The 26,957-nt window shown below is 34.5% G+C and overlaps 3 protein-coding genes across 5 annotated transcripts; 1 reads left to right on the top strand and 2 right to left on the bottom strand.

The window, feature by feature from the left end:
- Window positions 1–4,503: 4,503 nt before the first annotated feature.
- On the bottom strand, window positions 4,504–6,846 carry LOC132313034 (cytochrome P450 71A1-like). Of its 2 annotated transcripts, XM_059811658.1 has the most exons (3): window positions 5,946–6,846; window positions 5,161–5,674; window positions 4,504–4,705 (listed from the first exon to the last, which is right to left on the bottom strand). In XM_059811658.1, exons 1-3 carry the CDS (start codon window positions 6,831–6,833, stop codon window positions 4,629–4,631), a joined length of 1,479 nt encoding a protein of 492 aa, XP_059667641.1. In that variant the 5' UTR covers window positions 6,834–6,846; the 3' UTR covers window positions 4,504–4,628. The 2 variants fall into 2 exon arrangements, with proteins under 2 accessions (XP_059667641.1, XP_059667632.1); XM_059811649.1 differs by lacking the exon at window positions 4,504–4,705 and having other exon boundaries at window positions 4,805–5,674.
- A 6,691-nt stretch (window positions 6,847–13,537) lies between these two features.
- LOC132313024 (cytochrome P450 71A1-like) lies at window positions 13,538–15,580 on the bottom strand. The gene is made up of 2 exons (XM_059811639.1): window positions 14,531–15,580; window positions 13,538–14,161 (listed from the first exon to the last, which is right to left on the bottom strand). The coding sequence occupies exons 1-2, from the start codon at window positions 15,464–15,466 to the stop codon at window positions 13,538–13,540; spliced, it is 1,560 nt and encodes a 519-aa protein (XP_059667622.1). The 5' UTR covers window positions 15,467–15,580.
- A 1,268-nt stretch (window positions 15,581–16,848) lies between these two features.
- LOC132312999 (primase homolog protein-like) lies at window positions 16,849–26,917 on the top strand. 2 transcript variants are annotated; one of them, XM_059811601.1, is made up of 13 exons: window positions 16,849–17,275; window positions 17,406–17,542; window positions 18,911–18,966; window positions 19,046–19,097; window positions 19,186–19,302; window positions 21,059–21,139; window positions 21,913–21,993; window positions 23,013–23,078; window positions 23,183–23,299; window positions 23,964–24,011; window positions 24,090–24,175; window positions 24,667–24,727; window positions 26,607–26,917. In XM_059811601.1, exons 1-13 carry the CDS (start codon window positions 17,011–17,013, stop codon window positions 26,685–26,687), a joined length of 1,248 nt encoding a protein of 415 aa, XP_059667584.1. In that variant the 5' UTR covers window positions 16,849–17,010; the 3' UTR covers window positions 26,688–26,917. The 2 variants fall into 2 exon arrangements, with proteins under 2 accessions (XP_059667584.1, XP_059667592.1); XM_059811609.1 differs by having other exon boundaries at window positions 16,851–17,275; window positions 19,192–19,302.
- The last annotated feature ends 40 nt before the right edge of the window (window positions 26,918–26,957 follow it).

The raw sequence follows: 26,957 nt of genomic DNA, 5'->3' as shown, positions 1-26,957 counted from the left end.
TTTGCTTCAAATCTTTGAAGCTTGATAGTTCCTTCATTACTTGCCGGATTTAGGTGCCGTTTGAGGCAAAACGAAGGACAACTCTTAGAAAGAGATAAAACGCTCTAATATTTTGTAAGAACTCACAGAGGATTACATGGATATTCTAATGGTATATGTGCGTTAATCATCAATCAAGTACGAGTCTAAATTACTCTTTAATTAATTAAAATATTCTTGATTTTTACATGGATTAATTTGATTAAAACCAACACAAAGATCCTATTTCAACACTAGAAATGAGTTTTTTTTATTATCTTAATTTAGATAAAAATACAGTTCAAATCACAAATCACAACAAGTCTTTATGCAGTTCTGAAAATAATACTTGGCAGAAAATTGCTTGGTCGAAATAACTTCTATAATTTCAGATAGACATGAACTACTCTCTATTGCATTTCACGATTACTTGGTTAGGATCTGTTAGGTCTAACATTTCAACTGAAATACTGGCCTAAATTGCATACCTCTACTTAGTTGCGATACGTTAGGTTTTAAAGTGATTGATTTGAGGAGAAATGAATGTAAAAGAAAAAAGAAAGAATATTGGATCCAAATTATCCGAAGTCCGAACCCAAAGGATGATTATATGGGCTGGGTCGAACATAGGACCATTCGTTCACTTCGATGTGACATGGATGAGCCTGTTTGTGGTGTCTCTATGGGCTATTATATCCCACTCTTCCCCATTGTTTGTTTCGCCCAATTCACAAGCTGCGCTCTTTAGCATCTCCACTAGGGATGTCAATTTTTACTGCCCCGCCGGGGCCCCGCCCCGTCCCGCTCCTTTAATAACGGATATGGGAACACTTGTTATACCGTTGGGGCGGACATGGATACAAATTTTGTACCCGTCGAGGGTCACGGGGCGGGTAAGGGTTCAATATACATATCCTAGGGGCCCCGCCCCGCCCCGCCCCGCATATAACTATATTTAATATATATATATATATATATATATATATATATATATATATATAAAAGTTATTTTAGCGGCTTACCCAATTACCCATCTCTTACAATCCTAATTTGGGATGTAAACTTGGTATTAAATTTGCTTTTGTTTTGGTTATGGTGGAAGTTGGAGCTTAGAATTTTTTGTGATTTGGTTGTATTAAACTTTTATTTTTGTTTATTATGTTCTCTGAATTATGTTATGTGCATGTTATTTTTTTTATTTTTATTAGGATACATAATTTTATTTATGTTGTGTCATTCCTAGGCTTTGCACATTTAAATAGCAGGAGTTTAAGTTCCAAAAAGTGGGAAAAAAAATTTGTTAGTGGGGCGGGCACGGGGGCAGAGTATTTCCTAACGGGGCGGGGTTGGATATGAAAATCCAACCAATCGCGGATCTCGGGGCGGGTATGGACTTGACAAAAATTAAAAGGAGCGGGGCGGGATTTAGGGAAACCCGCTCCAAACCCGCCCGTTGCCATCCCTAATCTCCACTCTGTAATTGCAATTATTTCACAGCAACAACAAGAACCACAACAGCTATATTCGTATCAAATATTGCACGAGTCCACCAATTTCGGACCCATTCTCTGGGCTTCACCTCCAAAACCCATCTCCAAATTCCACCCATTTTCACTCTACAGTTCTGGGTCTCCCTCTTTCTTTCATGCCAGGGTTTCTCAGTCATCAGGTCTCTCTCCGCCTTACCCTTGAAACATTACTTCCTTGCAATTTTCTTGAATTTTTTTCTTGGTTTTACTTATTTATTTATTTTTTGAACTTTAATCATAGTTAAAGTGGAAAAATCATGCAGACGAGGAGACGGTTAATTTGGCTAAATTGAGGGTTTTGAAGCAAAACATTGAGTTGCTTATCTCTATAAATATTATTATTTTTAATCTTCTATGTGAAATAGTATTTTGAAAGTATCTTCCTTGCTCTTTAGAGGGAATACCAGACCACATTATAGTATTAATGTCTCAAATCAACTATGATTAGCTTTGGTTTTCGATTATTTGTACAATTTTTTGGTTCAGTTGTTTCATGTAGCTGGTTGAAGTCTAACTGAGTGATTTTGGCGGACTTGTATTCTAGGGTCCATTTGAATGCACTTCTTAAAAATGCATTCTGTTTAAGTAAAATAAAAAAATTATGGAGTTAGTGTCATTTGTCTGCATGAGCCTAAAGTAGGGATGAATATCAAATTAGATGTTTGGATAGAAGTTCGAAGGGAAAGACAGTTTTTTTTTTTTTCCTAGTTGATATGAGCCCCCATAAAAGTTGTCAGTCCTAAAAGTTTAGCATACTAACATATATGACATGTACCTTGCATTGTGCTGCCCTTGGAATGTCAGGTTCACACGTGTTTTGTAAGGTTCAAGACTACATAAAATAGGTTTCTTTTCAAGTAATTTATACTGGGATTTGTAAGACATTTATTTAAAAGAAAGGACTCGTGCAAAGTAGTATACTCGAATAAGATGTACGGTTCTTCAAATTCTAAGTAATATCATATATGTTCTCCAAATTCTAAGTAATATCATATATGTTCTTCAAATTCTAAGTAATATCATATATGTTCTTCAAATTCTAAGTGATGCTGATTTTTTCTCTTGTATTTAAGTCTCTGTTTGGTTAACACAATGCAAAGGTGGGCAGCTGATGGAGAGGAGTCTATCTTTTCATATATCACCGAAAACAGGCAAACTATTTTTCCTACTTTTATGCCTGCATGTGTTCTACTTTTAAATGATTTCCTTAGCTTATTATTTGATGTTTTTGGGATTTTGCTATGTGGAGGGCTTTTCATGTTGAGTGTGGATTGGAATGTATAATTTCAATCTCACTTCTGTTTTCAAAGTTATTAAAATTGGAGGGCTATTCTATTCAGGAGTTGAGAACTCCAGTTGCAGATTTTTGCGGACAACAGGGAAAAGTATAATGGGGTCAACCAAAAAGAAGTCAGTTCCTCCAGGCAAATAACAGAGGAGAGCCTGAGGTTAGAACCACTAGTTGACGAGGTACTAAATTTATTTTTTCATGCAGAAATTTCACTTTATTTATGTTACAATTTAGTTTAAATTTTCCTTATTTTATAATGATATTATGGTAGAGTTGTTTGCATAACCTCTTTTCCTGCTTGTGGGGTGTGCATTTGGTGGTTTGTCTAAAATGCTAAAATTGCAATTACTACTGGTGAATTTGTAGTTGTAACTGCAAGTGGGAAGAGAACTTTATGGTCTCAAAGTGAAATCAATATACTAGAAAGTGTGAAACTCATGCATATATGTTTTGAACACCGAGGATGTCAAATTTTCGGAACAGATTGTTGTGGGTTTGTCTTGAAAGGCGACTGATATATATTGTAAAGTGAACAAAATATCATCTTGGTTGGATAGTTTGAATATAAAAGAGAATATGTAAATCCTAATAATGGGAGGGCTTTGTAAAAGAATATGTTCATTAGGAACTTGGAGATAATGGCATTAATCTTTTCATTTGGCAGTCTGTTGGGGGATGCCTACCAACCTGGGTTCAGGTCATCAAACTTTGAACTTGAATACCTTTTTTTTTTCCTCCTGTTTGCCTATTCAAAATTAAGTAATTGAAAGAAATTAACAGTCTTGAAATACTAGTGTTATACAAATTGGATGTAATTTATTAACTGATGAAAAAGTTGGAGCAGTACTTATTTTACTACATTTTTTTAAAAATAAATATTATTGTTTTCATGATATTAACTTTCAGGATCTCTTGCTAGGTCCAAACAATTCCTTGAGGGGAGAGGATGCGTGAGTACCAACTAGGAAAAAAAATAAATAAAAAGATACTAACTTTCGGGATCATTAAACATGATTGCACATTGCTCTTCTTTACTAAGTCTGAGAGTTGTTTGGTGTGTTTCCATCACTGCATTAAGTTCCTTGGAAATACACAAGCACAAGGAATTCAAAATTTAACTAGAGAAGTCATAGTAGTACAGACCTTCATTGTGTTTGGGAAAGATAGTGGGAAAAAGAGTAAAGAGTGTTTTTATATGCAGTACATAGACTATTAATTATAGTTCTTGATTACTATGCATCATTCATTCATATATATGCCCATCAATTTTCTTAGCCAAACGACAAAGTTCATTTTTCTTATGCATAGTAATACCAGGTAAAACATCTGTGTCAATGTCTTCCTTCTTCATACCAGTAGGTAGTTCCCACTCAAAAGAGTAGAGAAGATTAGCAAGTGCAAGCTCCACAGTCACAACTCCGAGATACATCCCGGGACAACCTCTTCGACCTGCCCCAAATGGAATCAATTCGAAATCTTGCCCTTTATAGTCAACGGCACTACCCATGAATCTCTCAGGCAAGAATTCTTCTGGGTTTTCCCAAGATTCGGGATCTCTTCCAATGGCCCATGCGTTCACGTAGACTAAAGTCTTGGGTCGAATCTCATACCCATTTATGTTGCATTTTTTTGTTGTTTCGTGTGGAAGCATCAACGGAGCTGGGGGGTGCAATCTCAGTGTTTCCTTCACCACTGCCTTGAGATAAGGAAGTTTATGAAGATCATCTTCTTTAACCATACCTTTCTCACCACTTGCATTTCTAATTTCTTCTTGTGCTCTCTTCATAGCTCTAAGATGTTTCATTAGCTCCGTCATTGCCCAAACCAAGGTGCCAGCACTTGTGTCTGTTCCAGCCATAAATATATTCTGAAAGCAAAAAACAAAAAATTCAAATGGTAAAACCATGGTTCAAAGGTGTGGAACAACTCTATCTTTGGAGTTTACAGTATTGAATTTTGAAGAGAATAACAATAGTGAAAATTCAAGTCAAACAAAATTCCCCTTACATAACTTATCCAAACACAATATTTCATAATTTTTCACAACTACTTAAATTCAACCATGTGAATACTATTTCAGAATGTTTCAATCTCTCATTCTGTAACATAAGATATATATAACTAAACTAACTGCACTACGAATCTGGATCCTCTGTGGTACAGGACGCGTACTGCAACACGTGTGCACCTATTGTTAATTTGCATAGATCATTTATTGATATACATGCCCATGATATTTCTTAGCCAGAAGGCAAAGTGCATTTTTCTTATGCATAGTGATTCCAGGTAAAACATCCATGTCGATGTCTTCCTTCTTCATACCAGGAGGTAGTTCCCAATCAAAAGAATTGAGCAGATTAGCAAGTGCAAGCTCCACAGTAAGAGCTCCGAGATAAATCCCGGGGCAACCTCTTCGACCCGCCCCAAATGGAATGAATTCGAAATCTTGTCCCTTGTAGTCAATACAACTATCCATGAATCTCTCAGGCAAGAATTCTTCTGGATGTTCCCAAGATTCAGGATCTCTTCCAACGGCCCACGCATTCACGTAGACACAAGTTTTGGGTGGAATCTCATACCCATTTATGTTGCATTTTTTCGTTGTTTCGTGTGGAAGCAGCAATGGAGATGGAGGGTGCAATCTCAGTGTCTCCTTCACCACTGCCTTGAGATAAGGAAGTTTATGAAGATCATCTTCTTTAACCATACCTCTCTCTACACTTGCATGTCTAATTTCTTCTTGCACTCTCTTCATAGTTCTAGGATGTTTCATTAGCCCTGTCATCGCCCAAACCAAAGTGGCAGCACTAGTGTCTGTTCCAGCCATAAATATGTTCTGAAAACAAAAATAAAATAAAAATAGTATGAGAAATGCGTTAAAAAAGTTGTAACCTAGTGTTGCTTCTATACTTTCCAAAGTGGAAAGTCGAGGATTCAGTCATAAAAAAACAGTTTTTTAAAACTCTAGAAAGTATAAAGACTATTTTCTATAGCAAAGACTTTTCGGGTTTTTGAGTTGTTAACCACTAATTTGATAAAACTTAAATTAGGTTTTGGGAGTGTGTAAACCAAGGAAAGTAAAGAAAAAACAAAAAAAAAAAAATTACCATGAGCACTGCTTTAATATGATCTAAAGTGAGATCAATTGTAAACGAGTGATCCTTCTGCAGATGAAGTAAGACATCAAGAATATCCTCTTGCTTGGACTTGCTGCTCTCTTCTTGCAAGCGCTCATCGATGATTTCTTGGTAGAACAAATCCATTTCCTTGAAAATTTTATCGGCCCTGCTTGACATGCCATTGAGTTTATCTACCCAACCAAGAAAAGGAAAATAATCCGAGAGGAAGAAGCTTCCTAGCATGGCCTGAGCTTCATGAAGGAGGCCATGAAACTTACTCCTTACGCAACCTTCATCGTCATACCTCTTACCAAAAGCAATTCTACAAATCATGGCACTAGTGAGAGGCATTAGCATCTCACTTAAGTTGATGAGTTTAGAAGCAGAAGCAAAGTTGGAGATCTTTTTGATCATTCGCGAAACCTCATCTTCTCTAATGTAACGGAAGGACTCAACCCTCTTGGGGTTCAAGAGATGAAGGACACAAATCTTCCTCATTTCTCTCCAATACTCACTGTAAGGTGTAAAAGCCACATCTAAGCCATTGTAAGATAGCTTTCTCTGGCCAAGTAAAGATGGCCTACTAGCAAATTCGAGATCATGGGTTTTCAGGACCTCTTTAGCCATCTTTGCTGAAGAAACCACAAGGGTTGGAACGAAACCGAGTTGGAGGGTCATGAGAGGGCCATATTTTTTGGAGAGTTGCCATAGGTAGTGATGTGTAGCTGAGTTAGCAAGCTCGTGTAGGTTACCGATGATTGGAAGTCCCGGAGGACCCGGGGGAAGATGATTTGCTCCGTACTTGTTTCTGTATTTTTGATGAAGAAAGCAGAGCAGACTGAGTGTTGGAAGAAAAAGAAGCAATATTGTCATCATGGTGTGACCCTGGTCTGGGGAGAGAAAATGAGTTTGTATTGTGTGATCAGGGTGCGATATGAGACTCTCTCACATATATAGAACTTTTAACGAGGATCACAAAATTCACAAGTTTCCATATTATATTATCTTGATGGGCTGCAGCATGATGTTAATTCATCATTTTTTTTTACTGAAATAAAGAGAAAAAAGTCCATTTTAAATTATTAATAATTATAGTTTTAGTGAAATATAGACGGGCAGCGGGTCGCTTTAAGTTGCCTAAAGCCCCAATTGGAGGAAGGCCGCTAATTTTTCTTTCTATTATATATATGTCTATCTCCCTTATAAAAGGAGATTCTATTTATAATATTTATATACATGTAAATAAGTTATTTTATTAAAAAAAATAAAGTGACTTTTGGTGTTTTAAAGTGACTTTTGACTATCTATTACTATTAGTGGTGTCTAACATCACGTATGTTGAATTATGAGGGTTACAACTTATATAATATCAATTTTACATCATATTTTTTCAATGGCAGTTTCTCTCTCTTTCTATATATATATCTTATATTAATGGTGTCTGAAACTTCATGTATGTTGAACTCTGTATCTTGCAAACTATATAATCTTAGTTTGACATTCATTTTCCCAATAGCAGTATTGCTCCCTCTTTCTATATCTCTATGCAAAAATATCCTTGCAAACAATGTCAAAGATTTTTTCTTATGTTCCAAGGACAACTTTGAAATTTTTATTATTATTATTTTTTTCCAATGACAATTTTGAAATTAGAGTCATAATTGGTTCATGTGCATCAATGACTGAAAGCCCTATTTTTTAGAAAGTATGTTTTATGTCAATATATATGTAGAATATTTATATATATTCTTTATTCCATTTCTCCTCTAATGTCATTAATGATGAAATCCGTTTCTCATGTGTTATTAGAATTTTATATGGTGAGTTTGTGATGTTTGAGGATATGCAATATATATTAACAGTTGCCTTTTTAAATCTATTTCTAATTATTATCAATTAATAATCCTTTTGAATTAACATGTTATATTTACAGTTTAAGCAGTTATTTTAACATAAAAAATTATTTACGTGACTTTTCATGTTCTAAAAGTCACCAATAATTGGGTACTAACTGCCATTTAAGAATTGTGTTTTTTCAAACTATCTTAATGCCAAAGAGTTAAGACTTTTAAAAATCTCTTGCTAATTAGTATTTTTAAGTACAATTATTATTTCTTAATAGTTTAATACTTACTATTATTTAAGAGTTGTATCTTCTCAATTCTCTTTGTAATTGGTATTAATAATTAATAAATTATCCATTATGAATCATTTCATCTCTTTTTATATAAAGAAGTTTGTGCCTTTTAAAAATCTTTTTTAAATTAGATGTTACTTTTTGTGAGTTTTCTCAAAAGTGCCCATTTATTTTGGGACATAGGTAGTGTAGGGATATATGAAAAAGTAATATATATATATATATTACTTTTTGTTAAATTTTATTTTTCTTACACCAATACAATACATTTCACTTCACTTCTTTTAAATTTTTTTCCCCTCTCCTGTTCAATTTTTTTTATAAAAATTTAATCTTGAGTTTAGTTTAGAGAGTAGTGTTGCATGAGATCTTTAACTTTCCAAATGGATCAATTAGAGGTGAAAATTAGAGGTTTTCAATTCACGCATTTTGTAATATTTGGTTCTTGTTTTTACTTTTTATTCTACTCTTAGGTTAGTTGCATTTGTGTGTGACAATCACATGTATGCCTCACACACACACACACACACACAACTGTATACTTAACTTTATAATTTTATAAATTTGACCTACTTATAAATTATATGTTTAAAAAAATTGCTTATTACTGATAATTATTTGATCAATTATTATTTTTTATATAAATTATATTTAGATGATCATCAAATCATATATATATATATATATTAAAAAAGGCGGGTTAAACTCTTGCATTTAAGGAATTCGACCTCAACTTGCAAATTCTCATTGGGGGAATAACACCTCCTCTCATTAGTGGGAATAGCATCTCCACTTCGAGGTGTTGTTCTTTTTCGCAATTCTCCTATCATCTTCTGTTGCAAATTAATAAATGAATTATGTTGTTTTAAATGTGTAAAGCATTTTTATATCAACAATCATACAATGTCCCAAACGAAACGAGAGTGGGGCATTGAAAAAAAATGTGTGAAAATGAATTCAATAGCTGCATGGCAATGAAAGTAATCGCTCAGAATTTGAAGAAATGCCATCGAGTTCCTATCAAGAGTGAATAACCCATTTTGTTTGCTATCTAAAATGAGACATCAGAGATCCATATTTCAACACTAGAAATCAGTTTTTTTTTTTTCTCAATTTGGACAAAAATACAGTTCAAATCACTCACTACACGTTTTTATACAATTTTGAAAATGATACTTTGGATCTAGTATTGCTGGGTCGAAATAATTTTTATAATTTGAAACAGATTTGAACTTCTCTTCATTACGTCTCTTGGTTGGACTTAGATTCTTTAAATTATCCTAAGTTGAATTTTCTACATAATGACATGTGTCATTAAAATATATCTATGACCTATTTTAAACCACATTAATTAATTTAATAAAATTTAAAAAATTACACCGTTTTAAGATTAAAAAAACTTTACAAAGATGTAAACATCTCTCTCCGGTAAGATCTCACATTTTTTTCTCCAAAAAAGATTCTTTTCGAAATAATAGTATTGGCTTGTATGAAGAGAAGGTGATTTGATTAAAGAAACTTGAATAGTGAGTTTTCAATTTAATAGTATACAGTATTTGATTAGATGAATTTTATAAAATTTAAGTTTTGAACATAGTTTGGCATGATATCAACAGAAAAGATACGTTCTTCATTAGTTAGAAATACTAAATCTTTGGTTGGTAATAACTAGATGTATTTTTATACAGATGAATTTTATAAAATTAAAGTTTTGAGCATAGTTTGCCATGATATCAACAGAAAAGAGACATTCTTCATTATTTAGAAATACTAAATCTTTGGTTGGTAATAAGTAGATGCATTTTTATGCAGATTCAAATTTAGATTTAAACTGAAGTATAAATGGTTAAGGTATTTTAAAGCTTTTCTATCTTAAAACGGTGCAGTTTCCTAAATTTTATTAAATTAGCTGAAGTGATTTAACATAAGCAATAGATATATCTTAAATGACACATGTCATTCTGTAAAAAATTTAACTTATGATAACTTAGAGGATCCAAGTCCCTTGTAGTTACTTGGTTGTAATGTGTTATGCGTAATATTTCAACTGAAATGCTACCCTAAATTGCATACCTCTATTTATTTTTATTTTTTTATTTTTAACCATGCAAACAAGACAAGATTACACCGCATAAGAATTATATAGTTCAGCTGTTGTAAATACAAATAAGGGATCCACCCAACAAGAGCCCACATACCAAGCCACCATAAAAGATACACCCAAATACACTTCAAACCCAAAGGCACAAATAACTGATCATTAAGTCCATTGGACAATACCACCAACCCATTTATACACTGAACAACATCAGTATTAACCGCAATTAATGGGCCAAACACACCAGAAACTACTGGAATGGCGTCCTTCTCACGCACCATTATTACCATTATTACAATCTTTGATAGGTGGGCCCATAATTGACACAACACACGAGGCAACAAACGAGGACGGCGTAACAACGCAGCACATCGTCGTAACGAAATGAATTGAGAGATCGCCGGAGTACTGGCATTTGCATAAGCTCAATCGTAATGAGCTCCATGTGCAGCATAATACCCCCACCAAGCATAGTTACTAGCAACGAAAATCCACATCTGGGCATACCTCTATTTAGTGTTTTTATTTTTTATTTTTTTTTGGGTTAAAAATACCTATATTTAGTTGCGTTACCTTATGGGTTAAAGTGATTGATTTGAGGAGAAATGAATGTAAAAGAAAAGACAAGGAAAGAATATTGGATCCAAATTATCCAAAGTCCGAACCCAAAGGATGATTACATGGGCTGTGTCGAACGAAGGCCATTTGTTCACTTCGATGTGAGAGATACAGAGACTGTTTGTGGTGTCTCTATTGCCTATTGCATCCCACTCTTCCTCCTTGTTTGTTTTGCCCAATTCACAAGCTGCCCTTTTCAACATCACCACTCTGTAATTGCAATTCTTTCATAGCAACAACAAGAACCACAACAGCTATATTCGTATCAAATATTGCACGAGTCCACCAATTTCGGACCCATTCTCTACTCTTCTCGGCTTCACCTCCAAAACCCATCTCCAAATTCCACCCATTTTCACTCTACAGTTCTGGGTCTCGCTCTTTCTTTCACGCCAGGGTTTCTCAGTCATCAGGTCTCTCTCCGCCTACCCTTGAAAGTCATGAAGAGGAGGAGACAGTTAATTTGGCTAAATTGAGGGTTTTGAAGCAAAACATTGAGCTTCTTGGGATTACTACGATTCTTGTTTACCTGGACAGTACAATCACTTTATTTGTCCCAAGGTAAGTTGCTTATCTCTATTAATATTATTATTTTTAATCTTCACTGTGAAATAGTATTTTGAAAGTATCTTCCTTGCTCTTTAGAGGGAATACCAGACCACATTATAGTATTAATGTCTCAAATCAACTATGATTAGCTTTGGTTTTCGATTATTTGTACAAGTTTTTGGTTCAGTTGTTACATGTAGCTGGTTGGAGTCTAATTGAGTGATTTTTTTTTTTTTTTTGGTGGACTTGCATTCTATGGTCTATTTGAATGCATTTCTTAAAAATGCATTCTGTTTTCAGAACTAAAGAAAGTAAAATTAAGAAATAAAAAAATTATGGAGTTAGTGTCATTTGTCTGCATGAGCCTAAAGTAGGGATGAATCTCAAATTAGATGTTTGGATGGTCAAGACAGTTTTTTTTTTTTCCTAGTTGATATGAGCTCCCTAAAAGTTGTGGCCCTAAAAGTTTAGCATGCTAACATATATCATATATGGCATGTACCTTGCATTGTGCTGCCCTTGGAATGTCAGGCTCACCTGTATTTTGTAAGGTTCCCGGACTTCATAAAATAGGGTTTTTTTCAAGTAATTTATACTGGGATTTGTAAGACATTTATTTAAAAGAAAGGACTTGTGCAAAGTAGTATACTCGAATAACATGTACGGTTCTTCAAATTCCAAGTAATATCATACATGTTATTCAAATTCTAAGTCATATCAATGCTGAGTTTTTCTCTTGTATTTAAGTCTCTGTTTGGTTAACACAATGCAAAGGTGGGCAGCTGATGGAGAGGAGTCTATCTTTTCATATATCACCCAAAACAGGCAAGCTATTTTTCCTACTTTTATGCCTGCATGTGTTCTACTTTTAAATGATTTCCTTAACTTATTATTTTATGTTTTTGGGATTTTGCTATGTGAAGGTGTTTTCATGTTGAGTGTGGATGGGAATGTATAATTTCAATTTCACTTCTGTTTTCAAAGTTCTTAAAATTGGAGGGCTATTCTATTCAGGAGTTGAGAACTCCAGTTGCAGGTTTTTGCAGACAACAGGGAAAAGTATAATGGGGTCAACCAAAAAGGCGAAGTCAATTCCTCCAGGCAAATCATAGAGGAGAGCCTGAGGTAAGAACCACTAGTTGACGAGGTATTAAATTTATTTTTTCATGCAGAAATATCACTTTATCTGTGTTACAATTTAGTTAAATTTTCCTTCTTTTATAATGATATTATAGTAGAGTTGTTTGCATGACCTCTTTTCCTGCTTGTGGGGTGTGCTCTTGGTGGTTTGTTGAAAACGCTGAAATTGCAATTACTACTGGTGAATTCATGGTTGTACCTGCAAGTGGGAAGAGAATTTTATGATATCAAAGGGAAATCAATATACTAAAAAGTGTGAAACTCATGCATATATGTTTTGAACACTGGGGATATTGAATTTTTGGAACAGATTGTTGTGGGTTTGTCTTGAAAGGTGACTGATATATATTGTAAAGTACACAAAATATCATCGTGGATGGATAGTTTGAATATAAAAGAGAATATGTAAATCCTAATAATGGGAGGGCTTTGTAAAAGAAAATGTTCATTAGGAACTTGGAGATAATGGCATTAATCTTTTTATTTGGCAGTCTGTTGGGGGATGCCTACGAACCTGGGTTCAGGTCATTGAACTTTGAACTTGAATACCTTTTTTTTCCCCTTCCTGTTTGCCTATTCAAAATTAAGTGATTGAAAGAATTTAACAGTCTTGAAATACTAGTGTTATACAAATTGGATGTAATTTATTAACTGATAAAAAAGTTGGAGCAGTATTTATTTTTCTCTACATTTTTTTAAAAAAATAAATATTATTGTTTTCATGATATTAACTTTCAGGATCTCTTGCTAGGTGCAAACAATTCCTTGGAGGGGGGTGTGTATCAACTTTCAGGATCATTAAACATGATTGCACATTGCTCTTCTTTACTAAATCTGAGAGTTGTTTTATGTGCTTCCATCACTGCATTAAGTTCCTTGGAAATATGCAAGCACAAGGAATTCAAAATTTAACTAGAGAAGTCATAGTAGTACACACCTTCACTGTGTTTGGAAAAGATAGTGGGAAAAAGAGTAAAAGAGTGTTTTTATATGCCGTACATAGACTATTAATTATAGTTCCTGATTACTATGCATCATTCATTCATATATATGCCCATCAATTTTCTTAGCCAAAAGGCTAAGTGCATTTTTCTTATGCATGGTAATACCAGGTAAAACATCTGTGTCAATGTCTTCCTTCTTCATACCAGTAGGTAGTTCCCACTCAAAAGAGTAGAGCAGATTAGCAAGTGCAAGCTCCACAGTCACAACTCCGAGATACATCCCGGGGCAACCTCTTCGACCTGCCCCAAATGGAATCAATTCGAAATCTTGCCCCTTGTAGTCAACGGAGCTACCCACGAATCTCTCAGGCAAGAATTCGTCTGGGTTTTCCCAAGATTCAGGATCTCTTCCAATGGCCCATGCATTCACGTAGACTAAAGTTTTGGGTCGAATCTCATACCCATTTATGTTGCATTTTTTCGTTGTTTCGTGTGGAAGCAGCAATGGAGCTGGTGGGTGCAATCTCAGTGTCTCCTTCACCACTGCCTTGAGATAAGGAAGTTTATGAAGATCATCTTCTTTAACCATACCTTTCTCACCACTTGCATTTCTAATTTCTTCTTGCGCTCTCTTCATAGCTCTAGGATGTTTCATTAGCTCCGTCATCGCCCAAACCAAGGCGGCAGCACTTGTGTCTGTTCCAGCCATAAATATATTCTGAAAGCAAAAAAACAAAATAGTATGAGAAATATGTCAGTTTGATTCAGTTATCATAAAACAGTATTAGAAATATGGCAGAATCACAGTTTGATTTGGTTATCATAAAACAGTTTTAGAAATACTTCAGAATCACAGTTTGATTCAGTACCACCAAAGGCTGGAACTTAGTGGTAGTTTGTCACATTCCAAAGTAAAAAGTTAAGGGTTCAGTTATCAGAAATAGTTTTTAGAAACTCTAAAAAGTAGCAAATACAAGACTTTTTTCTAAAACTAAGAATTTTTGGGGTTTTCAGTTGTAACCACTATTTTGATAAAACTTTAATTAGGTTATGGGAGTGTGTAAATCAAGAAAAGAAAAAAGATGACCATGAGTACTGCTTTAATATGATCAAAAGTGAGATCAATTGTAAATGAGTGATCCTTCTGCAGCTGAAGTAAGACATCAAGAATATCCTCTTGCTCAGACTTCTTCCTCTCTTCATGGACATGCTCGTCTATAATTTCTTGGTAGAACAAATCCATTTCCTTGAAAATTTTATCGACCCTAGCGGACATTCCATTGAGTTTATCTATCCAACCAAGACAGGGGAAATAGTCTGAGACGAAGAAGCTTGCTAGCACGGCCTGCGCTTCATGAAGGAGGCCATGAAACTTACTCCTTTGACAATCTTCATCATCATACCTCTTACCAAAAGCAATTCTACAAATCATGGCACTAGTGAGAGAAAGTAGTATCTCGCTTAAGTTGGTGAGTTTAGAAGCAGAAGCGAACTTGGAGATCTTTTTAATCATTCGCGAAACCTCATCCTCCCTAATGTAACAAAAGGAATCAACCCTCTTGGAGTTGAGGAGATGAAGAACACAAATCTTTCTCATTTCTCTCCAGTACTCACTGAAAGGTGCACAGACCACATCTAAGCAATTGTAAGATAGCTTTCTCAGGCCAAGTAAAGATGGCCTACTAGCAAATTCAAGATCATGGGTTTTCAGGACCTCTTTAGCCATCTTTGCTGAAGAAACCACAAGGGATGGAACAAAACCAAGTTGAAGGGTCACGAGGGGACCATATTTTTTGGAGAGTTGCCATAGGTACTGATGTGGAGCTGAGTTATTAAGCTGGTGTATGTTACCGATGAATGGAAGTCCCGGAGGACCCGGGGGAAGAAGATTTGCTCCATGTTTGTTTCTATGTTTTTGATGCAGAAAGCAGAGCAGACTGAGAGTAAGAAGAAAGATCAGAAGCAATGCCATCATCATGAGTTTGTTTTGTGTGATCAGGGTGAGATGTGAGTCTTTCCACATATATAGACCTTTTAGGAAGGATCATACAAATGTGACCTTTTATTAACAATATGATTCTTATTATTTTGTATTCGATTTTATTGTATTGTTTGTCGGGCTTTTATTAACAATATGATTCTTATTATTTTGTATTCGATTTTATTGTATTGTTTGTCGGCCCGACAAACGGTCCATTTCAAATTATTAATTATATGATTCTGGTTATTTTCTGTTCGATTTTATTTTATAATTTGGCCGGCTTCACAGGTTTGAAATGTGTCAATTGATTGAGACCTTAACACATTTAGTATAACATATGATATGGACTTAATTCATTGAGTAGGTTAAAATGCTTAATATTTTGTATTGTTCTTTCTGATCTCATGTAACAAAAAATTATTATTATTATTATTATTATTTTAAATGCTGCTCAGCTCACTCACAAGGAGAAAGAACAAACAGAAACAGCCAAACTAAGCATTTCAAATATTTGCTAGTAACGTCCGAACTCAGCATTATGTAATGTACTGCTACCATTTCTCTGCGTTGACTGAACTCCACAAACCCAGCCACTCAGCTGCAATTTGACGAGGCATGTATAGCAGGATACATCTTCCGAATTCAGAGAATGCTGAATGGAGTTTGTGTGAGTGAGGGTGTGGGCCTCAAATGTTGAATGGAGTTTGTGTGAGTGAGGGTCTGGGTCTCACCACATCCGCGGGAGGATATATATCTTTATTCTTATTTGATATATAAATGTCATCAGTACTGTTTTAGGAGTTGCAGCTTGGTTCCAAAAGGATCTCGCATTCCTCTGAAACCAAATGAAAGATACTGCTAGCATGTCATAACTCAAACCATAAACAACTTGGAAGTGTTCCAAATGAAAGGAGAGTGGGAATTGGAAAAGCATGTGTGAGATGGATTCAGCAGCTGCATTGCAATGAAAACAATGGTTTAGAATTTGAAGAAATGTCATTGAGTTCCTATCAAGTGTGACTAACCCATTCTTGTTATTTTGCTTTTGGGGGAAACCATTATTGTTTGCTATCTAAAATGAGATGGTCGAAGATACCTATTTGTACAAAAATATTGTTCAAATCACTCAATACTGGTGGACTACTTTCAAGTCTCAAGTCTGGTCCTCTGTTGCAAGGAGTCATCACACGAAATAATTTGTTGAAACACGAGATTTTAATATATTGTTTTTGTATTTTAATACATTAACTTTATTGTTAAAATTTAAAGTAAATATATTGAAACATAATTTAAATGCCTTAAAAATTCCTACAAGAGAGATAGAGATGCTAAAGTGATTGCTTTGAGGAGACGTAAAAGAGAAGAAAGAATGCTGGATCCAAAATATTCAAAAGTGCAAACACCGAGACCTAAGATTGATCATATGGGCTGGGTCGAGCATAGGGCCCATTGGGGAAATATCTCCTTCTCGCTATTACTTCGAGGTGGGAGAGACAGAGAGACCTCCATGGATAAGCCTGTGCTCTTTCTATGTCACACCACTCCATTTTGATTACTGTTTGTTGAAAACTCGAAAATCTAAAGACATGTCTCTTCCTCATTGTTTGCTTCGCCCAATTCACAAGCTTCGCTCTTCAGCATCACCACTGTGTAACTGTAATTCTGTCGCAGCAACAACTAGAACAACAACAGCTGCATTCGTATCAAACACGGTAAGACTGCACCAATTTCAGATCTATTCCCTACTCTTCTCGGCTTCACCTCCAAAACCCATCTCCAAATTCCACCCATTTTCACTCTACAGTTCTGGGTCTCGCTCTATCTTTCATGCCAGGGTCTCTCAGTCGTCAGGTCACTCTCTCTGCGAAACATTACTGTTTTACAATTTTTTTTTGAATTTCTTTCTGGGTTTTTCTTATTTATTTTGTTCCCTTTTTTTTTTTTTTTTTTTTTTTTTTTTTTTTGGAATTATTAATCATAGTTAAAGTGGAAAATCATGAAGAGGAGGAGACGAGTACTTTGGCTAAAATGAGGGTTTTGAAGCAAAACATTGAGCGTCTTGGGATTAACTACGATTCTTGTACACCTGGACAGTACAATAACTTTATTTGTCCCAAGGTAAGTTGCTTATCCACTCCATAACTATTAGTATTATTTTTATTGTCAATGTGAAGTAGTAGTATTTTGAAAGTATTTTCCTTGCTTTAGAGAGGGAATAGCAGACCACATTTTAGTATCAATGTCTGAAATCAACTATGAATTGCTTTGGTTTTCGATTATTTGTAAGATATCCTGGTTCAGTTGTTCATATAGCTGGTTAACTGAGTGATTTTGGCGGACTTGGATTATAGGGTCCATTTGAATGCACTTCTTAAAAATGTGTTGTATTTTCAGAACTAAAGAAAAGTAAAATAAATATAAAAGAAAATTCTGGGGTTAGTGTCATTTGTATGCATGAACCTAAAGTAGGGATAAATATCAAATTAGATATTTGGATAGAAGTTCAAAGGTCAAGACAATTTTAAGCTAAGTAGAACTAAAATTACGTATTTAAATTATTTACGGGGAAAGGGAGATTGAAGATAATGTCATTCATATGATTAAAGTAGGATTTGGTTAAATGGACTGCTTCTGACATATTGTGTGATGGACAGATACCTTAGAATGGAAAAGTAAATTTCATAAACAACTATTAGACTGACCATGCTTTATGAATAGAATGTTGGCTGATTAAAAAGCAACATAAAACGAGTGTGGTTGAAATGCGAATGTTGAAGTGGATCTGTGGTAAAAATAAAGAAAAAAAAAATGGTTATAAATTAATATGTTTGATAGATAGTGGAGTACCGCTTTTTTTTTTTTTTTTGATAAGTATAGATAGTGGAGTAGCGCTTATTGGAGATAAAATTAGAAAAACCAACTAAGTTAATTAGTATATGAATTATAAAGACCAATAATGAGATGGTCCACTTGGGTAATGGGTAGATTAAATTTAACTTAGGGTTAGATAGTAAAGAATAATATTATAGTGTGTTTGAACTAAAGTTTTGACTTAGTATAGAGTACAACGGTTAAACATGATTCATGTAATATGCAACTTGATCTGTTAAGAAAGAATGTAAAAAAAATTATAATATAATATTTTCAATAGAAACTGTGTTCTTTGGTCTGTGAGGCACATGTCGTCGCCCTAAAAGTTTAGCATACTAACATATATGACATGTACATCGCGTTGTGCTGCCCATGGAATGTCAGGCTCACATGTATTTTGTAAGGTTCCATTTCCTTCTAGATAGGCTACACTTCATAACTTCATACAATAACTTTCTTTTCAGGTAATTTATACAGGATTTGTTAGACATATATTTAAAAGAAAGGACTCATGCAAAATAGTGTACACGAATAGCATATATGCTTCTTCAAATTCAAAGTAATGTCAATGCTGATTTTTTCCCTTGTATTTAAGTCTTTGTTTGGTTAACACAGTGCAAAGGTGGGCAGTTGATGGAGAGGAGTCTATCCTTTCATATCGCCCAAAACAGGCAAGTTATTTTTCCTACTTTTATGCCTGCATGCGCTCTACTTTTAAATGATTTCTGTAACTTATTATTTGTTGTTCAGGGATTTTGCCATGTGGAGGTGTTTTCGTGTTGAGTGTGGATGGGCAGGCCAGGTAGTGGAATGTACAATTTCAATTTTACTTCTGTTTTCAAAGTTCTTAAAATTGGAGGGCTATTCTGTTTGGGAGTTTATAAATCCAGTTGCAGGTCTTTGCGGACAACAGGGAAACATGTAATGGCGTCAACCAAAAAAGTGATATTAATTCTTCCAGGCAAATCACAGAAGAGAGCCTGAGGTTAGAACCACTAGGTGACGAGGTATTCAATTTATTTTTTCATGCAGAATTTTCACTTTATTTATGTTACGATTTAGTTAAATTTTCCTTCTGTTAGAATGATATTGTATTTGAATTGTTTGCATGACCTCTTTTCCTGCTTGTGGAGTGTGCTCTTGATGGTTTGTTGAAGATGTTGTAATTGCAACTACTACTGGTGAATTTGTGGTGGTTAGTAGGATGTTGGTAAGACTAAGTGAAAGAGGGAAGAGAACTTTATGATAAAGGAGATCAATATCCTAAAAGTGTGAAACTCATGCATACATGTTTTGAACATTATGAGGATATCGAATTGTCGTAAAAGATTGTTGTGGGTTTGTTATGAAAGGCAACTGCTATATGTTGTAAAGTGAACAAAATATCATATTGGTTGAATAGTTTGAATATACTCCCTCCGTCCCATCTCAGATGTCCATGTTTAGTATTAGAAGTTTTTAAGGAGACATGCAATTAATGCATTGTCCCCTTTTAAAATTACCAACTTGTCCTTTTTAGTTTAAATATGTATATTGCCAAGTTGAATTTTTTTTAAAAAAAAACTTAAAGGGCAATGATGGAAAAGATAACATTTGTTTGCTTTAACTTTTCTAAGAGGACAACCAATTTGGGATATCCTAGAAGGGAAAGATGGACTACTAATATGGGAAAGAGGAAGTAAAAGAGAATATGTAAAATCCTAATAATGAGAGGGCTTTGTGAAAGAAAATGTTATAGAAGTTGGGGAAATACTCCCACTTTTGGAAGGTAGCAATAATTCTATTTCAGGGGTAAATAACCCCCTCCTTCTCCCTCCTATTCCTTTCCTTTCTCTCCCCATCTTTTAACCAAATAGATATAAACTCTCCCTCACTCCCTCCTCTTCTTTCCCTTTTCCTTCTAACTCCTTCAATCCAAATGCACTATAGATCACCATGTTTGACTACCTGTTAATTTAAGTTTAACTTCCCTTTCAGCCACATATATTGAACTCCATCGTTACTATTAACAACTATCTACTCTAAAAGCTTAAGTTGTTAGAGAGAGTGTAACTTTAATATTTAAATCCTCCAACATACCCCCCCTCACATGTGGCATTCTTTTGGTCCAACACATGTTTCAATTTAATTATTAGGGTGACACTGAGGTTTGAACACGTGACCTGCCTACTCTGATCCATGGCAACTACCATCTACTCTAAACGCTTAAGCTGTTAGAGAGGGTTAACTTTAATATTTAAATCCTCCAATGGTTACCAAGTTTTTTCATTTTTTTTGAAAAATAAGCCACCGAGTTTCGTGCAGTAAAAACTTAGAATTGAGTCTAGTGAGTGGAGTATTGGACTGTTCGTGCTTGGCTCTGTCATACAAGTGTTTAGGCTGCTTGAACTTAATATGAGCTCAGACCAACATGTTCAATGTAGTATACTAAACCCTTAGTTATATTGGAAAAATATATTCCTTGTGTGTTTAAGAAAGTTCCAATCAATTCTTTTTGTCTCTATTCTTTTCTTTTGTAATTTTTTTTTTTTTTTTTTTTTGGTAAATTATGAGAACAAACTGCATGTATTGTATTTGAAAACCATCAGCTGTTCCATTAATTTATTTGGACATCTTGATATTTGCATGAGCAGAATGGCAAAATAAGATTAATGTAGCTGAACCCCCAATAATCGGGAATTTTTTAATATGCATGAATTTCAGTGTATTTTTTCATATTAATGGTTCTATTTTTTTTTTTCTTTTCTTTTGAATTTGTTTCAGCTAATTGAATACTTTGCCCAGCGAATGATATCAGAGGAAATTCTGCAGAAAAATGCAGTTAGGCAAATATCGGGCGATCAGGTCAGATATTTTATAATACACACTAATTTACTTTAATGTGTGGTTCTGAGGTTGTAAATAGTGATTCAGGAAAAAAAAAAAAAAAAAAGGTTTAAATAGTGTATTATCAATGGAAATTAATTCATGTGGAGTAAGAAAGGTCATGATGAGCTGATTGTTAATTTTTCAACACAAGGTTGTGGGGAAAAAAAAAAAAAAAAAAGGCTTTGCTTATTGATGCATAAGTTTTGTTAGTAACAGTTTCTATCTACGGGAACCCTTTGGGTGTTATGTTCTTAGCAGTTTTTGGTTATAAGTGATTAAAATACAAATGAGCTACTTCTAATCAACAAAAATTGTTGTGTTTATTTATTTCTTTATTATTATTATTATTTTTGTTCTTTTTCTTTTTTTACGTTTATGTATGAATGCACAGCAGGGTTCTAGTTCCTGCTTCCCGACAATATGGATTGTCTAACACAATAGCCTCTTGATAACTAATACTGATTCAATTATTTATTTGTTTTGCATGTGGCTGCACCATAACAGACATAGACAAGCTGGTTGTTGTGGAACCTTAGCTTAATCTACAGATCTGACAGTCATTTATTATTTTATTCCACATCTTGCTGCTCCTCAACACTCCTCCCCATATATCCTCTAGTGCATCGATTTTTTTGTGGAAGTCATTATGTAGGAGTAGGTTAATGAATCAGTTTCTAAAGATCAATGAGCTATTATCAAAGTATCGTCTAAAATCTATTCTTTTTCTGGGACTGTGCATGATTGTGCAGAAGGTCATTGCTTTCACATACAGACGAAATGGACTGCTTGTCAGCTGCAAGTACCGAAGCATCGAAAAAAGATTTTGGCAGGTAGTTTTCTAAGCTTTACTCTGAAGTTTTAACTTGCAGAATATATGGAGTTTCCAAGTGATGTAATTTCAAAAGATCGTTGCCTGAGTATGGGAGGGGTTTAATGAGATTGTTGGGAAAGTGCCACCTCATGCTATTACTTCTTGTCTGCGGTAGGACATAAATAGCATGACTTTTGATGTAAGGGTCATGTATTTCAAGTCTCAAGGAAATTGTGATAAGCAATTCTCTTTTTTTTTTTACTTTTTTTTAAAAAAATTAAATGCTTCCTCAGGATAGAGCACAGGATATTTTCTTTATTTTATTGTCTTAATACATGTATATCTTGTTTATGCTGTCAGCTTGTTCTCTCCTTTTCAATTTAATACAAGTTATTCAACAAAAAGGAAAAAAAAGTTGATGATCCTACAGTGTCCATCTTGTTTGTGGTCGCACGGTCACACCTAAAAGATTTTGTTTTCTTAAAGTTCTAATAATTTGGATTGCAATAACCTTTGAACTTGATACCCTCTGCCTTCTGGAAAAGGTTCATTTACCTTTGAGTACTCTAATTCAGTGTTATTTGCCATCACAGCACCAAAACATAGTATGGAGAAGCATGGCGTTTAATTTACTGAACAAGTACAGGCATTTAATGATGACACGTTATTTTTTGTGAAATGACAGAAATGGCCCTTGTCTGTTGTTGCATGTGATAACTGTAAGAGATTGTACTGGGTCTATCTATTGGCCTATTTAGATAACAGTTTATTAAGATAAACCCTATTATAATTTAGACCCTGCCAGAAAAGGCATCCTTGAAATAAATTGGTGTATTCTTGTGGGCAGGCTTTTTATTCCAAATTTTATGGTATGTTTCTTGTAGAAATTTTATGTTCTACAGAATGAAGACCTTGGTTTTCTCTGAAAATACGTCCTGATACCATTTGATTCGGTATCATGCCTAATTTTCAATGTGAAATTATATGTGGATGTGTTCTGACATGAATTTTGTTTGAATTTCTGCTATTAATGTTCAGGAGAAGGGTACAGAAAAGATATTATATGGACTTGATGACATAGAGAAAGCAGATGAAATCATCATTGTAAATACTGTGACTTCTTTGGGTAGTTAGTAATTGTTCGCTAATTCTGTGCATCTCTTTCTCTATGCTGACTATTATAATCACTATTTTGACACTGTGTATAGGTTGAGGGTGAGATAGATAAGCTCTCAATGGAAGAAGCTGGATTTTGTAATTGTGTTAGTGTTCCTGATGGTGCACCACAGAAGGTTTCAACCAAAGATGTACCACCTATAGAGAAGGTTTGGTTGATGTAATCATTTTTTAGAGGATTATTTTGGATTTTTTTTTACCTGTACATTTTTAAGAATTCTTTTACCCATATCTGGCACATATATGACATATCTGTAGTTTGAAAGTAAATATTTTCTTGGCTGACAGTTATGCCATACTATCTTGTATCCCTGAAGTTACTATCTTTGTAATTAATGCAATTAGCAATCACAACCTTACCACATTGAAAAGTATCTTAACTTTTTCAATGATATATGAGTAATTTTGTTTAAAAAATTAACATTCTAGACATAACTTCAAGCATTGGATGTGCAATTTTTTCCAAAGCCATCCGCTTTTCCAAAATATCAGTTTCTAGTGATCTCTAAGCAAAATTTATTGATAGCCACAAGAAAAAACGAAAAGCAGTGCATGTGATAGTGTTTCAGCAGCCAGTTGCCCTTGATTTTTGTTGAAAATATATCTTGCAGAATCACATTCTAGTTATTCCTTGTTCTGGCACTCTGTTTCTTTGGCTTACAGTCGAAAACTCACATCATAGTTTTATGTCCTACACTCCTACCTAATGTTCCATTCAAGTTTTTACTATTTATTTCATTTCTAATTGCTTGCTTTCATTCGTTCATCTTATTTGGGGTCTATTTTTTCATATATGCATGTGTATGAAGCTAGGACACCAGATTTCAGTATCTATGGAACTGCAGAGAGTACTTGGATAAGGTTAGTGACCTTGTTGCTTGCATTTCAAATTGACCAGCAGAGATAAGCCTTCATATTTTGGCCTTATATTCCTTTTAGGCATCCCGTATAATCCTGGCAACTGATGGTGACATACCTGGCCAAGTCTTGGCTGAAGAGCTTGCGCGCCGTCTTGGAAGAGAAAGGTTTGATAATCAAACATTATATTTATTTATTTGAGAAATTTCAGTATGAGTGCTCAAGCCTCGGTAAACTTTGTGCGCCATCCCTTGCACACATGGTTACAATGGATGATTGTGCTCAAACCTAGTGGCTCCTACAAAAAACATAATTGCAATGTTGAACATTTTTTGTGATCTGAATACTTGAGGTGTCTACTTTTGCAATAGCTTCAAATGGTAGAAAATCTTGAAAGGGATGAAACAGTTAATGATCTTTTGAGATGGTTAAAAATCAATAAAACAATATAGCATTGACGACCTTTTTGTTGAAAATATCCTGGTCTGCTGATCTAGTAACGTGTTTTACACCACTTTAATAACACCTTGTATCTTCTTAAAGGGCTCTTGAAATTTGAAGTTCTCTGACCAAGAGTTACTATATTTACTCTACAAAAGGGGTTAATGACTGAATTGCTTGGAATTGTCTTATTATTTCTTTTATTTCGATGGCTCAGATGTTGGCAAGTAAGCTGGCCAAAGAAAGACGAGTTCAGCTGTTTTAAAGATGCAAATGAGGTACAACACTTAATTCTACTTTTTATCTTTAACTCAAAAACTAATTTCCTTTTTTATGGTAAGGTCTTTTTCCTCGTTTTTGGTTGGCAATTTTATGTTGTTTACATTGTTATTAAAGGCCCAAGCCGAACCAAGGCGCTAGAGGTCCTTTGGAGCTTAGGCGCGAGGCGCACGGCGAGGCACGTGCCTAAGTGAAGTAAGGCGCACAATTGAAAATTTAAACTACCATAATAACATTCACATCTCATAAGTCATATCAATATTCTAAAAATTGATATCAAATATAAAATAAATAAAAAAATCTATCAACTATACAAGCATCCAACAACCATAAAACAGAGCACAAATTTGTTTTCTTAAAAGGCAAAGCAAAATGTGTTTTTTGAATGGCAAAGCAAAGAACAAAAAGAAATAAATAGGTTAATAAAAAATAAAAATAAAAATAAAAAAATATGAGAGAACTAGACGAAGAGAAAGATGTAAACAAAGATAAGAAGAGATGAGAGATCTAGAGGAAAAGAGAGAAAAAAAGAAAAAAAGAAAAAGAAAAGAAAGAACTGACGTGGCTTCGTCGTTCATCTCTACAACTAGGGCTTCATCTTCGTCTCACAATCTTATTCTATCGTTGTTCGGTTAATACTTTGACTTTTGGGCTTTCTTATTTTTTTATTCTTTTGAACAAAAGTTCCTTATATCGTATGATTGAGCTTTCTTTTTTGTTATTAAGTTGCCAAAAGTACCCTTTTTGGCTTAAGAAATAGAACAGTCGTATTTTTTTAAACAAATATTAGTAAGGCGCGCCTAGGCGCACCTCACAAACAGGACGAGACGCAACTGAGGTGTGCGCCTAGTAAACATCAGTGAACCTGGGATGACAACAGGCGTTAAACCTAAGCCTCGAGCCTCACGCCTAGGCGAGCCTTTAACAACACTGGTTGTATATTAAACTGCCATAGTACATGTATAATGAAGACAATGTTTATCAGGGAAAAAAAAAAAACTGTTTTCTAACAAAAATGATCTTTCTTGATGAAATTTTAGGAAATACAAGAAGAAACTTTAATAAAAAAAAAGAAGTTAGAACTTAAATTATTGCAAAACAAGATCTCAAACAACAATGCAGCAATGCCTTTTTGGTCTATGCTCAATTTCATTTAGAGAAGGAAGTCACTTTTTTTTTTTTTTTCCTCAATTGGTACTCACACACACATGCCTCCACTGAGGTTCGAACCCCTTGACCTCCCTTTGAGAAGTAGGGGCCTGGTACCGCTAGGCCACAGGCCTATTGGTAAGGCCTATTGGTAAGGAAGTCACTTTTCAGTCCACAAGATTGCAAAAATGCCTTATCATTAAGGTCAAGTTATAATCCGTTTGTTGAAGTCCTTTCATCGCAAGAGAACTAACAAGTTCATTCAGTTTAGACTGTTCGTTAAATTCCTTTCATCGCAAGAGAACTGAGGAAGAGGGTCATTTTGATCATTCCTACTCTTTCCACATGCATGAGTCCATGGCAAGATATAACAATTGAGGAACAGTTTCTAGTTGCCATCCGCAGACTATTAAAATCAACCTGCAGGTTGACAGACCAAAATTGTGGTGAACTGTATGCTCTCGAATTTCTCATAACAATGCAAGCTTTTGCGCATTCTACAGGGGGAGTTTCTAATTCTAGTTTTGCTTATAGATATGACCAAGAAAAAAAAGTTACTTTAAGGCCTGTCACGGAAGGCAACATTGTTTATTCTTCTTAGCTACCAAGAAAAAGAAAATTGTTTTTTCTCTGTCCTTGCAAGAAATGTTACTAAAAATGCAACTCGATTTATTTTATTTCATTTTGTTAGTTTGATAAGTAACTATGATGTTTGGCTTATGGCTATAGGTTCTGAAAAACTTGGGATCAGATGGTTTGAGGGATATAATCTACAGTGCAGAGGTATATCAGGTGCATACTCTAGACTGAACCAAAGGAGGTGTAAATTTTATACCAAGCATTTTGGATGGAATGTAGGAGGGTTTCATGAATCATAACAGTGTGCAGAATGAGGAATGCTTTATAGTAATTTCTATTATAGATTTTGAGTCGAAGCGATGTAGCGGTAGTTCTTGCAGATAAGAGCTAGTTTTTCTTGTTAACTATTGACAAAATAATATTCTAAATTATTACAATAGAATAAACTAAATTTTGTGTCTTGTGATCAAGTCTTTTTATGGAATTATTTCTGAGAATCTA

This window comes from Cornus florida, unplaced genomic scaffold (genome assembly GCF_030987335.1).
Source record: "Cornus florida cultivar Cherokee Brave unplaced genomic scaffold, ASM3098733v1 CherokeeBrave_3.0.0_Hap2_Chr01, whole genome shotgun sequence".
Classification (NCBI taxonomy): Eukaryota; Viridiplantae; Streptophyta; class Magnoliopsida; order Cornales; family Cornaceae; genus Cornus; species Cornus florida.
Note: the sequence above shows the minus strand (reverse complement) of the source record. Positions and strands in the feature narration are given on the sequence as shown.

Coding starts and splice junctions, on each gene's coding strand:
- LOC132313024 (XM_059811639.1), bottom strand. CDS start 15,466: ATGTGGAAAGACTCACATCTCACCCTGATCACACAAAACAAACTCATG. Junction 14,162..14,530: donor ATATTAAAGCAGTACTCATG/GTCATCTTTTTT, acceptor TTTTGCTTTCAG/AATATATTTATGGCTGGAAC.
- LOC132312999 (XM_059811601.1), top strand. CDS start 17,011: ATGTCTCTTCCTCATTGTTTGCTTCGCCCAATTCACAAGCTTCGCTCT. Junction 19,303..21,058: donor TAGAACCACTAGGTGACGAG/GTATTCAATTTA, acceptor AATTTGTTTCAG/CTAATTGAATACTTTGCCCA. Junction 24,012..24,089: donor GCAGAGAGTACTTGGATAAG/GTTAGTGACCTT, acceptor TATTCCTTTTAG/GCATCCCGTATAATCCTGGC.
- LOC132313034 (XM_059811649.1), bottom strand. CDS start 6,833: ATGATGACAATATTGCTTCTTTTTCTTCCAACACTCAGTCTGCTCTGC. Junction 5,675..5,945: donor ATATTAAAGCAGTGCTCATG/GTAATTTTTTTT, acceptor TTTTGTTTTCAG/AACATATTTATGGCTGGAAC.